General features: G+C 49.2%; 1 protein-coding gene across 2 annotated transcripts in view; it reads right to left on the bottom strand.

Moving 5' to 3' along the window:
- PHYHIPL (phytanoyl-CoA 2-hydroxylase interacting protein like) overlaps positions 1–14,508 on the bottom strand; it is a 105,878-nt gene that overhangs the window by 57,686 nt on the left and 33,684 nt on the right. Inside the window, exon 1 of one of the 2 annotated variants that reach the window (XM_077350650.1) lies at positions 5,947–6,327. The exons of the other annotated variant lie outside the window; for it this stretch is intronic. Coding sequence (XP_077206765.1) covers positions 5,947–6,052 — 106 coding nt within the window. The 5' untranslated portion in view covers positions 6,053–6,327. Of the gene's footprint in view, positions 1–5,946; positions 6,328–14,508 lie in introns of those variants that run through there. 2 annotated transcript variants of the gene reach the window in all.

Here is a 14,508-nt window from a genome sequence, read left to right as displayed (position 1 = left end):
CCAAAATGTGAACTGTCACAATCCCACACTGGTTCCATAATGTACCAGTAGCCAATATGGAGGGTTTTTTGGGGGATGGGGGTGGAAGAACTAGGTAGAAAACTGCCATAAGAGTGACCATACAAACTATGATGGCTTCTTAGATGTTCACAAGAAAAAAAAAACATCACAGAGGGAACCAACTCTCTCTGATCGCACTTGAGAATATGCGATCAGAGAGAGAGTTGGAATTTAGGAGCAGTGATTCTTTCTTAGGAATTTAGGAGCAGTGATGATGCTGGAGATATATATGACTGAAGGAAGCAGGGATTAGAAGACTGAACAGATTCCCACCTTAAAGACATTGCCCTACAATGTGGTTCTTCTACTCCCTTTTGAGACTTACGTTTTATGCTACACTGGTCAACATTTCAACAGTCCTTTTCCATATAACTTGTTTTGCAATCCACGTCTTATTAAGCTTAGAATGCCCTTCGATAGCATTATTATCAAGTGCAAGAATGCAACCTTGAAAGGTGAATGCTGATATTTGGAGATGACATTTGTACCGGGCAGAGTTACATCCTTCTAAGTCCATTCGTGTCGACGGGCTTAGGAGGGTGTAACTCTGCTCCAGTTGGCCCATATACGCACTGAGATGGGAACGTTTGAATCACAGTGCATCAACAGAACTCAGTACACCAAAAATGTTTGAAGAGAGTGAGATAAACCAAAGAAACCAAGGGACTCTGAAATTAAATTGAGAATTGCCATTCAAACGCATCTAAAAACAGTAAGTGTGGAACTGCCAAGAAATTGGCAGGGAAGCAGCCCAAAACCATGTCTATGCATTCCATTTGTGGGGATATTCTTTCCTACTCCCATAATCCTGTTGGGTATCAGGATGACCATCAGGATGATATCTTTACTCAATAAGTTATTAAATTGTGGAATGCCCTGCCTGCAGATGCAGTGAAGGCCATTAGCCCAGATTAGCCTTAAAGTGTTATTTTAAATGAGGGATTCATGGGGGATTGGTCCCTCAGTTGCCCCTAGCCATAATTTCATTTCACACAGTGGACAACCAAATGCCCCAGAGGGCATAGAGGGCATAGAAGGTCAAGGTCTATACAAGGCATAGAAGGTCAAGGTCTTTCCCTTGATGATGCCACCTAGCACTGATATATTTGTGTTTACTGGATATCAGTGCTAGGAGGCCACATCAAGGGAAGGAGCTTGGCCTTCTATGGTGGTCTTCTAAGGCTGTCTATTGTGTGACATGGGATGCTGGTCACTACATTGTCTTACCGTAGGACACCATATTTTCTTACATGGCTTATATAACTCTTGGTTTTGCTGGGGAACTTCTTGTGAACAGGGGAACTCTATATGTACAGGAAACTTCCAGACCTACAAGAGAGCACTGAACTAAGGTTGTAACATTACTGTATTTCCTTTGGCTCTTTCCGTAGCTGGAGAAGTTGTACTTCAGGTACCATTTGATCAGATGACCAAGGAGAGCTTTTTTTGGGTAGCAATTCTAGATTTTTGGGTCAGCCTGACTAATGAAGTGCATTTTAGCCCATTCCTTTAAGTGCTGCTGTAGACCATTCCTTTATAAGCATGGTTGTGTGTGCACTTTAAAAAAATACTTCTTATTTATTTTCCATTGTGTGTGGTAAATGTCTTAGTTGTCCAGCAAGTCACCTCAATAACCTGTTTTATGTGTATGTAATTCAATAAATATTCACTGCAAAACCAGGAAAAGCAGAATAAGTGAACAATATTTATTTGTGTGCATACCACCATTCTACAGGTAGATCGAGGAATTGCTTTCATATTATGACGTTCGTTATTAACAGCCCACATTTTTAGCAGCTGTTTAACAAGTGCTATGTTGATTTTTTATGCCAAATTATTTTATGTCAAACTAAAGGTCTTAGTGCAGTGAAACTGCCGATAATTAAAGTGCTGAAATTGTAAAACAATAATAATAATAACAACAACAACAACAGAGATATCACAATGCAACACTGGAGCATTTCACTTGCTGCCTGTGGCCATACCCTATGGAGGATGGGTCACTAGAGAAGTGCACACCTCATGCCCAGCCTCCTGGATGCTTACAACACATGTCTCTGTGGCCTTTAAATCTGGCTGGTTGGTGATCGTCCATACTGATTTTCCATTGCACATTTTAAAGGTTTTCTCTATGGCTGCCATTTAAGATGTTTTCACATTTTAAAAAAAGCTTTCATGAATTCCAAATAATGAAAACTAAATAATTCTTTGATATGTGAGGTTTTCTAAGTAATACATTATTCTTATGGGCTCCAATAGGAGGCTTTCAATGAAGTTCACACCTATTGAGCAATAGACAGGAACTACGAAATTATCGGCCGCTCTTTGGGGAGGAGGTGTGAGGGTGATGCTGAGCAGACTCCAAATGCCTGGCAGCCAGACAATGTGCATTGGCAGCATCCTCCCAGCATCTTCCCAGAAGCCCCCCCACCTATCCCACCCAAATGAATATTGTACTGCAGCACTGTTTGGCAGAGGGTGCCCCACAATGGTTTAAAAATAAATGCCTTCTGATGCCTACGGAGTGAACGTTTTAGAAGCAACTAATTCTATCTGCCTGTGCCGAGTCCGTTTATTCCCCTTCTGCTTTCCCACGTCAGCATTCTGAGGTCTTAAGTACCACCTGTTGGAGATAATGCTTCAATTGCTGTTCTGCACCTAGTTATCCACCCTCCTAAGTAATATTCAGTGTGCTGCACATACAAACATTTTATTTCCTTAAATGCCTATTGCTCACAGGTGCAAGAAAGTCTCTGCAAATGCCCCACCCTGAAATCTATTGGAGTTAATGAGCCTGAACTTCTGGGTGCTCTTTAAGCCTCAGAACCACAGCAATTTAAAACATTCAGCCATTAGAAGTCTACCAGAGAGAGAGAGAGAGAGCTGTCATTCCCCACCCTACTCTGCTAGCAATCTGAGCCAGCTATTTTTTAAGCTGGGGAGGGAGGGAAACACCCACTCTGGAAAGTGTAATCCTATTGGGCTCCATGAGATTGCAGCTTCATTTGTAAAGAGTGATTAATTATACTATGCTGAATTAATTAGCAGCCCACTACAATTAACATAGCAAGCTCCATTACACATTGCTTGAGACAGGCAAAGGGGGGGGAGGGAGGGAGGGAGGGAGAGAGAGAGAGAGAGAGAGAGAGAGAGAGAGAGAGAGAGAGAGAGAGAGAGAGAGAGAGAGAGAGAGAGAGAATTACATAACGAGCCTTCCACATTGCATCCACAAATAATTGCTGTGTATGTAAATGCAACTGTGCATAGCGGCACATTACTTCAGGACCAGGGAAAGCAGCACAACAGGATCACGTTTTGAGAAGAAATGGGCAACTGCCTGAAAATTTAAGTCTTATTGCTCTATTGCAAGCACTCTCTAAAAGCAATTAATCTTCCCCATGAGAAGGTTTTAATGTTGTATGTATAAACTGAAGAATTCCTATGACTGTACTCACGGGGAATGGGGATTCTGAACTCCAGAGGGAGACACTCCCTCTTCCCTCCCACCTTAGATCAGAATCCCGAATAATGTCGATATTAATAGTTGATGAATGCTTTGGAGTTATGAACTGAAAGGCTTTTTGTTTACAAGCTCATTGGGCAGAAGAATCCTTGTCATGCTGAGGGATCAGTTTTGTTCCAGTTATTTGCCTCTGACCTGGTTCTAAATTACTCCCATCCACTTTAACTCATGGGATTGCTCCGGAGTAACATGTTAATAGGGAATGGCCAAACAGTCACCATAATATGAATATAAGGAAGAAATGTAGATGTCAAAGCCCTGTTTTGCTGTGATGTTTTATGCCACAGTATGATACCACCATTTGCTGGGTCTGTCCTTCTTCAGGTTTATTGTTGTGTAGTGCTTGACATAGGCTAGAAAGTTAGGTTAGGGATACACTGCTTAGTGTGTGAATTGTAGCATGATGCCTGTTGTCGTCTGCCCTGTTACTATGCCAACGGCGTCTCATCTATTCTGTTGCCCTTCTCTTGCCGGGATGTTGTGCCTTTGATCTAATGGTATTTTGCACCCAAACTGAATCTAATGGGGACCAGTGGAGGTGGAAGGATAAGACTGCCCTGTAGCCATCTTGCCCTCAGTCTGGGCAAGAATCATAGGATAGACACTGCGTTGTTTTACAAGAAAGAACGTTTCTCCACGAAAAGGGTTGCTTATTGAAGGTAATGAGTGGAAAGCTCACAGACTGCCAAGACTGGTGCCAAGATGGCTACAGGACTACAAACATTCAGAGAATTCCAAAAACCATGTGAGAATCCACAAAAGCAAGGACATTCGCTTTGATGTTCACACTATCAGGTAGGTAAAAAAGCACCGTCACCTCCTTTGAACTGCAAAACTGATGCCCGGTAACTGCCCAAGCAGACAATCCAGCAATGTTTAACGAGTTAATTCTTTAAGGCAGGGGTAGTCAACCTGTGGTCCTCCAGATGTCCGTGGACTACAATTCCCATGAGCCCCTGCCAGCATTATCTGGCAGGGGCTCATGGGAATTGTAGTCCATGGACATCTGGAGGACCACAGGTTGACTACTCCTGCTTTAAGGTATGACTTTCCGATCATGAAGTCTCTTTCGAACAAGGCGTAATTGTAAGGAATTAATTTTCAGCACCCACACATAGAATTGCTCGCCTTCCAAGTTGGTGCATCGGTATGTAAATCGGAGGATCCCAGATTCTCCATACAACCTTAAGAAAACTGCCTGGCTTCCCAGGGCTCCGGCAGCCTTTTGCACTCCAAACCCAAACTCCACTTTGCGCCATCAGGGTTATCAAACCCCCAAAATAAATTGCACCCCCCCCATCTCTTTTCTGGAAAGAAGGGATGCCCTATTTATACGCCCACTCCCATTTTCCCGGGGAATCAATATTTGTCCCTGTCGTGTGTACGTCTAGAACAAAGGGCGTAATGTTCGCGCACACCGACCGAATTGCATCAGACCGACAAACCGCCTTCGATCCGGCTCCGCCGAGCGCATTTCCCGGCGCTCCCTCAGCAAGACCGCCTTTCCCTCGGCAGCCCTGAAGAGGCTGTGGCTGTCCATGGTGCTGAACCATGCCCCCAACGTCAGCGCCTTTTCCTCTCCGCGACACCCCCTGCCAGGCTTCTCCTCCCCCTTATAGTGACCCCCACCCCCACTTTGGGAGACGGATGATCCGCTCCGGTGGTCGCACTGGCCGCTGGAATGAGCCCCAACTAGATCTATTTCGCATTAGGGGAGAAAAGCGCTTCTCTGCTCGTCCATTTCTGCCCCCAGCCAGCCAGCCAGACTCTCCTTCTCCTCCCATTCCCAGCGCGGCATCCTGCACCGGCTTGGCGTGAAGCGGACGCGGCCAGTGACCAGCCCCGGGCTCGCCCGCGCATTGTGCACATCGGCGTCCACTCGCTGTTGGGGATGGGCAGGGGACCGGGGGACGCCGGGGAGCGCGGAAGGGCGGCGGGTCCCTCCTCGCCTGGCGTCCAAGCAGGCGCAAATCGTCGTGGGGGAGGCTCCGTAAGGCGTGACCCCCTCCCTCTCCTTCTCCCTCTCCCGTCCCCTGCCCATTTTTTTCCTTTTTTCGCTCTGTTCGTTCTTTTGTTCTGAGATGGGGAGAAAAAAGCACAGGCTGGTGTGTGTGTGTGTGGGGGGGGGCGAGAAGGGGAGGGGGCCCGGCTCCGGCGCGGGGAGGATGCCATGATGCGGCCACAAAGGGCCATACGCCGGGGCGGAATCAAGGGGGCAGAGCCCCGCCGGGGGCAAGAGGCGAGAGAGGTGTGTGCGGAGGGGGGGCACAGGGAGGCGCGGAGGCTTTGGGAGGCGGCTGAGCCGAACTCTCCCCCCCACCCCCCGCCCCAGAGCCCTAGCGCCGCGACCCTTCCCCACTCACCGTCCCTGTCGCAGAGCTGAATGGCCTCCAGGCTGAGGTTCTTGATGACATCCTCGCAGGGGCTGGAAGGGCTGCTCCGCGGGTGCTCCAGGCGCGGCACCTCCATTGTGGGCGCGGGGCGGGCGGGCGGGCGTGTGCGGCGGTGGCGGCGACCTCGCTCCCTGCCTGCCTGCCTGCCTCCCTCCCTGCCTGGCCGCAACTTGGCGCCGGGTGGCTTGGCGAGGCTGCACCGCGCCGCGCAGGGGGAGGCGAGGCGAGGCGAGGCGCGAAGGGCGGGCGGGCGGGCGGTCGTCTGTCGTCTGCCGTCTGGGGCTGCTCCCGCCGCCGTCTCCCCAGGCTGCCTGCAGAACTGCCGGGCGCAGCGGAGAGGCGCGCGCGCTCCCTTCGCTCCCCGGGACTGTCGGCGGGCGCGGATTGGCGGGCCGGCGCGGCGAAGGGGAGGGGAGAGGAGGGGAGCGCGAGGGCCGGCAGAGGGAGCGCGCGAGGAGCCTGTTCTTCGGGGGGGGGGGGGTCGCCCTTTAAAGGGGCCGCTTGAGCCCAGGCCCGCCCGCGGCAGCTTTCCGGAGGGCGGCTCGAGAAATCTCCCCGATGGACAGAGCCCGGGACCAGGCAGGTCAAAGGAGGTCCGGGTGAGGGATGCCAACCTCCCGGTGGGATGGGGGATCCCCGAGAATTACAGCTCACCTCCAGATGACAGAGATCAGTTCCCCTGGAGGAAATGGGTGGGTTTTTTTTCCTGGGGGAAGGGACTCTGTGCCCCAAAGCTCCGCCCCAAATCTCCAGGCATCTCCCAACCAGGAGCTGGCAACCCTATCCCCATCCCCTGCTGGTGGCCAGGGGGAAGAAGTGGCAAACCGACCCCCAGTCCTCTCCAGTCCCACCTGGCCTCTCACCCCAATATGGACAGTGCCCTTTTTCAAACAAGGCATCGAAAGACAGATTTTGCCATTGGACAGGTAAAGTTTCTAGACCTCATGGTGTTGCCAATCTCCAAGAGCAGCCTGGAGATCTCTTGGAATTACAGCCCATCTCCAGATGAAAGAAATCAGCTCCCCTAGAGCAGGGGTGGCCAAATTAGTTCTCCAGATGTCCATGGACTACAATTCCCATGATGGACATGCAGACCTTTTTCATCTTTCTCCAGCAATTCTCATGGCAATTGTAGTCCATGGACACCTGGAGAGCCACTGTTTGGCCACCCCTCCCCTGGAGCAAATGGCTGCTCTGGAGGGGGGACTGCATGGGAGGTATGAGGAGTGTAAACCTGTAGGGGTGAAAGATCTCCAAGAATTACAACTGCTCTCCAGACTAAGAGAGATCAATACCCTGGGAGAAAGTGACCCACCAAGGTCCCACCCACCCCAAACTCCGCCCTTCCCAGGCTCCACCCCCCAAATTTCCCCAAATCAACTCTCCTGAAACCATGTCGGACATGCAGAACTTTTCCATCTTTCATCAGCAATGCCACCTGGACGTTCTGATAACCAGGGTTGCCAACTCTTGGTTGGAGAATCCCTGGGGATTTGGGGGTGGAGCCTTGAAAGGACAGAGTTTGAGGAGGGGAGAGACCCCAGTGGGCCATTTTCTCCCAGGGAATTGATTTCTTTAGTCTGTAGATGGGCTTTAATTCCTGGAGATCTTTCGTCACAATGTGTTTACACTCCTCCTGCCTCCCATACTTATGTGGGTCTAACACAAACAACCTGTAGTGGTTTATCCTCGGAGCACATGTAGCACATGCTACAGGCCCCACTGTTCCAGGGGCCTCATAGAGCTGTATGGTTAGGGGGCCTACATACTGTGATTGTTAGGGGTGGGTCTTCATACTTGTAAGCCTTGGGGACTGCAAGAAAGAAAAACGGGTGATACATGAGCTTTGTTAGTAACTGAACATGCGCCTCGTGTGTGGATCACAATAAGTGCAAAGGTCCCCTTAGATATTGGGGCATTGCACTTGCACGTCCCACCAAGGTTTGAGAAATGTTTTCAGCAAAATGAAGCAGTCAGTTGCTTCTGAAGTTCCAACTATCCCTGGGAGGTGAGCCCCCTGCAGTTACTTGTGCAGCCTAAGTAGCAGCCCCAGTTGTGCTCTGCTAAAGCCGCACAAATCCTTAGACTGGCTCTACTGCTACAAGCCCGGCAAACCCTTAAGCCAGGCCTGTGACCATCTTCACCTTTCCATTCATACAAAATTATCTGTACATGGAGAGGCCACTGCTATTCACGAAGCACCAAGCAGAGGCTAAACACAGCAATACGGGGAATCCCTTGAAATGTTTTAACTGCCTTTTGGGGAACTTAACATTACGGGGGCTAAAAAGAACAGAGGAATCTGCTTTATGTGGACAGCCCATTGGTCATTCAGTCTGGTATTCTCTGTTCTGATTGGCAGTCATGCAGTTGGGGGGGCACTTGGTACACATTGATGCAACATCTGAAAGGGATAAAGCAGAGAATGCAACTGTTTTGCATTCTGAAGGGGGCAAAAACAGGACCTGGAAATCAACCCTCAGAAATAAGATGTCAACAAATGTGCTTGTTTAATTCTTGAACACCTCAATATCCAAACTGTGGAACTCAAAAGCAGTTTATAGCAAGATCCCAAGGACTCTCCCATGATCAGACCCACACTGACTTAGCTAGAGCCAGTGTGGTGTGGTGGTTGAAGCACTGGGCTACGATCTGTAGGACCCCAGGTTGAATCCCTACTCTGCCATGGAAACTTGCTGGGTGACCTTGGGCCAGTCAACCTCACCTACCTCACAGGGTTGTTGTGAGGATAAAATTGAGGAGGCATGTTGAGCAGCTTTGGGTTCCTCATTAGGGAGAAAAGTGGGGTATGTAAAAAAATCAAATGTCATTTGGCTTCAGCCCATCTCTGTGGGTTTTTGACATGAAAGTGTGAATCAGAGAGAAATAGCAATAACCACCCACTCAAACTCACATAATCCCCCCCAAAGCAACTTATTAATAAGCAAGTCATAAAAATGCAGGATGGACAGTGCAAACTCTGTCAGGCTTTCTTAACCAGGGTTTTGTGAAAACCTGGAGTTTCTTGATGGCCCTGGAAGGATTTCCCAAGTGGGTGGGAGTTAATAGCCTATGTCCCTTGAAGAGCATTTTGCTCTGCAAATTCCAACGGGCTGGTGGTCCCTGGTCCCAGGGAAGTACATCTGGGCTCAACCAGGGTCATTTTCAATCCTGGCCCCTAGTTGGCGGAATGAGCTCCCAGAGGAGGTCCAGGTCCTGTCGGAGATGGTTCACTTCCACAGGGCCTGCAAGACAGAGGTCTTCCCATAAGCCTTGGGCTGGGGGTCAACTTATTGACATCTATGGCCCTCCCCTATGGAAACACTTCCATAGAGAGACATCCAGCTGGGAAATTTACGGGCAGTGACTCTGGAGATTGCTATGACTACAACGGAAATGCTGCTGATTACTTATGTTTTAGTATGTTTTAGATCAGGGGTAGTCAAACTGAAGCCCTCCAGATGTCCATGGACTACAATTCCCATGAGCCCCTGCCAGCATTCGCCTGTGATCTGGATGGGCTTCCCCACCTGTGGGCCGCAGTTTGACTACCCCTGTTTTAGATTGTGAATGCTGTTGTTGTTCTGTTGTTTTTAATTTATTGTTGATTTTAATCATATATAAACTGCCCTGAGCCATTTGGGAGGGCGGAATTAGAATTTAATTAATTAAATAATTAAATAATAATAACATTTTAATGTATCTTTAACATGTGTTAAACATCTATCGGGTGATAAAACCATATGTGGCCATGTCGACCCCCCTCCTCCCCAAATGGCCAATGATGGGCCCGAAAGGGGTGGGAAGGGGAGGGCTCACAAGCAGGCATGTCCACAGCTGTCCTTTCCCAATTACATTCTGGGGTTTCTTGAAGCCTGAAGAATGTTTCTCAGTGGTAGAAAAGTGGAGAAAGGCTGCTCTGTGTACTAATCAGCTATATGGTTAAAACATATGGAAACACATGGAAAATACATTACGAAAAGTTTCAAATGAGTAGCCGTGTTGGTCTGAAGTAGCACAATAAAATCAGAGTCCAGTAGCACCTTTAAGACCAACAAAGATGGATTCAAGGTGTGAGCTTTCAAAAGCTCACGCCTTGAATAAATCTTTGTTGGTCTTAAAGGTGCTACTGGACTCTGATTTTATTACAAAAAGAGGCAGAGCTGATTTTCAGGGATTTGTTGCTGTTGCTGTTGGAATCACTGTCTCAGCTCCCCCTGCCCCACCTCAGTTGTTTGCTTTTGGAAGAAAATTACGGTTTGGATTTTAGGAATAACTATGAGGATAAAAGTGTGTGTGTGTGTGGGGGGGCATAGCAAGCTGCCAGCGGCAGCATTTGAGGCGAAGTTGTGCACACGCACACATGTGCACAGAGCTGCTTACAATATTTTCACTCCTCTCCTGATTAAAAGCCAATAAGTTGCAGATTAAAGATGACAGATTCTGGAATGCTGATGTGGTTCAGCCGAGGGATAAGAGGCTCAAGGGATTGACACCTCCGGGTCACTGATCGGCATCCAGTGGTGGCTGCAAGTGGCCACCAACTGTCCAGCGTGGACATCTCACAGAAGCTGATCTCAGCCCATTATTTAGCAAACTGTTGCTTTCCAGTAAGCCTGTTTGGTACCTCACATTGGCAGAACCTCCCTTTGGAAAGGGGCTTGTAGGATGAGCTGAGTAGCCTTTTGGCTTTGGATGCCCTTCTATTATAACATTTGCTTACGACGGGGATGCCATCCTCCAGGTGAGACACAAGGACCTCCTGGAATGACAGCTCATCTCCAGATGACAGAGATCAAATCCCCCGGGAATAAACACATCCTTTGGAAGGTGGGATCTTGTCGTCCCCAGGCTCCATCCTCAAACCTCCAGGAGTTCCCCAGCCTGGAGCTGGCAACCCACCCTCCTCCAGCCTCTGCTGCTGGCCAAGGGTATCCTGATAAGTCTACATTATGATGATAATCCTTCCCCCAAGCAATAGATAATTCCAGCTTTTGTTGACAGACTGAGTCCTTGTTGTGAAGGATGGGGGACTTTTGTATTAGGAACATAGGGAACAAGGCAGGGGAACTCTGGGAAGATGGCCAGCAGCTGCTTACCCTCTAGCCGGGTTCCCACTTGCCCACTTATGGCAGGAGACTGCCAAGTAATGGTAGCCCTTGCCTGCCAAAGCTCAGATGATCAGAAGGCGGAAACAGTGGGGAAAGGGGAGAAGAATTAAAAAGAAAAAGAAGGCCTCAGCTACTCACCAGTTCTGACCATCGAGTTCCTGATGATTGTTAGAAATACCCTTGTCACTTCAGGTAGCTCTAGGCATCCTTAGGAGCTCTATGGTCACCCCTTCCAGCAAGTAGCCAAGGCCTTCTTTTCCTTTTTAATGTTTCTTTTGGGACTGTGCCCCCTCTACAACCCTCCCGCCAGGTGTCAGGCACCACGCGGCAGCCCTAAGGTGTAGACTGGGTTTTTGTTCCCTTGGCTGTGGATGGTCAATGGCCCAAGTTGAAGGGCAAGAATCAAAGGACCTCTAGCCCTTCACCTGTGATCTGGATGGGCTTCCCCACCTGTGGATCCCAGCACAGGGTTTTTAGGGACCCTTTGGTTGGTTGGTTCGCATTACACTGACAATTTGGGGGAGAAAAGCAGAAGAAGAAAACTCTTCAATCAATAAATATCCTGGGCTGCTTTTTTGTAATAGTTATTTCGGGGAGGGAAGCAGGCATTCACACGTGCACAAAGAGTTAGCTTTTAAAGCAGCTGCTGTTCTTAGGGGGGGGGAAGGGGTGCTTCTTCCCAAGCAGTGTCTCCTTCACTGATTCTATAGATCAGGGTTAGTCAACCTGTGGTCCTCCAGATGTTCATGGACTACAATTCCCATGAGCCCCTGCCAGCAAATGCTGGCAGGGGCTCATGGGAATTGTAGTCCATGAACATCTGGAGGACCACAGGTTGACTAACCCTGCTATAGATGGCTTTGGAAGGGGATTAGACAAGTTCACAGAGGGTAAGTCCATGTGTGGCTGCTAGCCATGGTGACTACAGGGAACCTCCAGCATCACAGGGCATCAATCTCCAAATACCTGTGACAGGAGGCAGTGTCACCTTGCCCTCTGTACCCTGTTTGCTGGCTGTTTAGGCAACTGGCTGGCCACCAGGTGAAACAGGATGCTGGACTAGATGGACCACTGGTGTGATCCAGGGCTCTTCTTATATTACTGGCACAGTACAAGGTTTCCTTCCTTTCTAAGCAGGCGTGGTGTGTCCCATGGCCACCAGTCATCAAAAGCTCAAGCAAACAAAATACAAAAATAAGCCTAGAGAAATGGCCGATTAGCACAGGTCAGCAGTAAGAATCATGGAATCAGAAGGGGCCATCCAGGCCATCTAGTCCAACCCTCTGCTCAATGCAGGATCAGCCTAAAGCCTCCGTGATAAGTATCTCTGCAGCTACTGCTTAAAGACTGCCAGTGCGGGGGAGCTCCCCACCTTCTTAGGCGGCTGAAACACTGAACTACTCTGACTGTGAACGTTTCCCCCCCTGATATCTGGCTGGTACCATTCTACACATCGTTTAAACCCATTACTGCAGGTCCTCTCCTGGGCTACCAACAGGAACCCTTCCTGCCCTCCTCCAAGTGACCTTTCAAATACTTAAAGAGAGCCATCATGTCCCCTCTCAACTGTATTCCCTCCAGGCCGAACATTCCCAAGTCCCTCAGGCTCTCCTCATAGGGCTTGGTCCCCAAAGGGCCTTGGTCATCCTCATTGCTCTGCCCCCTCTCAATTTTGTCCACATCTTTTTTGAAGTAAAGCATATCCATGCCTACAATCAGATGGCCTTGACTGAACTGTAGATGGCCTTACATTGCAGTGGGGAGCTATTTATAACCTTCCTCCTCAACTTATCCAGACATCTGTTCAAGAATACTTTTGACCCCGAATCCTCCTCAGCAACATGAGAACGTGTAGCACAGAAGACTTTCACACTAACAGTGCAACCCTCAGCAGAGCTATGCACTTGTAAATCCACTGAAGTCAATGGGCTTAGAAGGGTGTCACTCTGTTTAGGATCACACTGTTAGTACATACTTAAGACCTCTACTGGCATTATACAAGGACTAGGGACCAAGCCCATTGTACTTGTAAATACAACAGGTGCTAGGTGTGCTTTTGGGGCCGGGGGAATGGCTTCCTCCCCCCCCCCCCCGGGCCCAGAAGCGCACCCACGGCATTGTATGATTTTGAAGTCCCACCTCCAAAACTCGAGGAATATTTCCAACCCAGGGGTAGCCAACCTCCATGTGGGGCCTGGAGAGCTCCTGGAATTACAGCTCATCTTCATAGTATAAAGATGAGCCCCCCCCCCCCCCCGCAGGCAGAAAGGGCAACTTTGGACAGGGTTGTAGTAGAGAATAAAAATTTAAGGCCTCCCACACAGGTTGTTGTTGAATTGAAAGACTTGAGGCCTACTGCACAGGAGACAAATGAAACAGGAGACAAAAGAACCTCCGCAACAGCATCCAGTTTTGTCTGCAGAATAACACTGTGCACTGGCCTCAAATCTGCAGAGAGTTGCAAAGAAGAAATACACATGGCTTTGCTGTGTCTAACCCCCGACCAGAGCATTATTTTAAGTGAGAAGAGGCTTTTCTGTGGCCTCCCTGTCAGCCGTTTGGCAGAAGGAGAAATCCCCCCGCCAAAAAAAGGAATGCCCACCTTCATGCCCCACCTTCATGCCCTGAGGCTCCCCTGCGTTGCTCTCAGAAAAGCCACAGTCAGGGGCTGTTAAAGGCTCCTTCCCAGCAGGGCTGAAGGGAGGGGGGAGGGAGCACACTCACCAGCCTCTTGCCAGCTCTGTCAGGGTTCTGAGGCAAAGTTACAGTTGGACATGACAGTTAGGACAGCCTTGGGACTAAAAGGGCTGGCGCATCCTGTCCAGGCCTCTGTTCTCATCCCCCTTGGCAGCCCTGCTGATCTCCTCTCCCTGCGGTGGTCAGGAGCAGACTGGCAGCAATGTCTCCAGACTGTCCCTGGATGGGCTGGGTCGACTGGATGGAACTCTGGTCTGTCCTGGTGAGGGCCCCTCACCCAACTGGCTGGAATTCTTGTCAGTCCAGGGCCAAGGGGCCAATCGTTGGTCCCTGTTTCTATCCTGGACTCACCCCCCTCCCCAGCCTTACAGTTTTATTTATACCGCTCCCGGAGCAGTTTACAGATGTCCAATGGCCAATCATACATCAAACTGATAAAATTCCAGTGAAAAACTTAACTCGGACTCTGATAAACAAACTGAACACTCTGAAAAAAAGATACTGGCTACTTTCTCAAGCCTTTCAGGCACCATAGTTTGATTGAATCAGAAGGATTTGCACTGTTAGTAACCAGGCCGTATTTCTGGAATTTCAAGAGTTGCAATTATGGGGAAATTAAGCACTGGAATCCACATTCTTGTGGCCGCTTTCAGTGTCACCCTGCAAGAATGCCAGGGAAAAGGCGGTGATCTCACATTTGCTGAATCTATGTGTATGTTTAGAA

The sequence above is a fragment of the Paroedura picta genome, chromosome 8 (genome assembly GCF_049243985.1).
Source record: "Paroedura picta isolate Pp20150507F chromosome 8, Ppicta_v3.0, whole genome shotgun sequence".
NCBI lineage: Eukaryota > Metazoa > Chordata > Lepidosauria > Squamata > Gekkonidae > Paroedura > Paroedura picta.
This window is presented reverse-complemented; position numbering and strand designations above follow the sequence as displayed.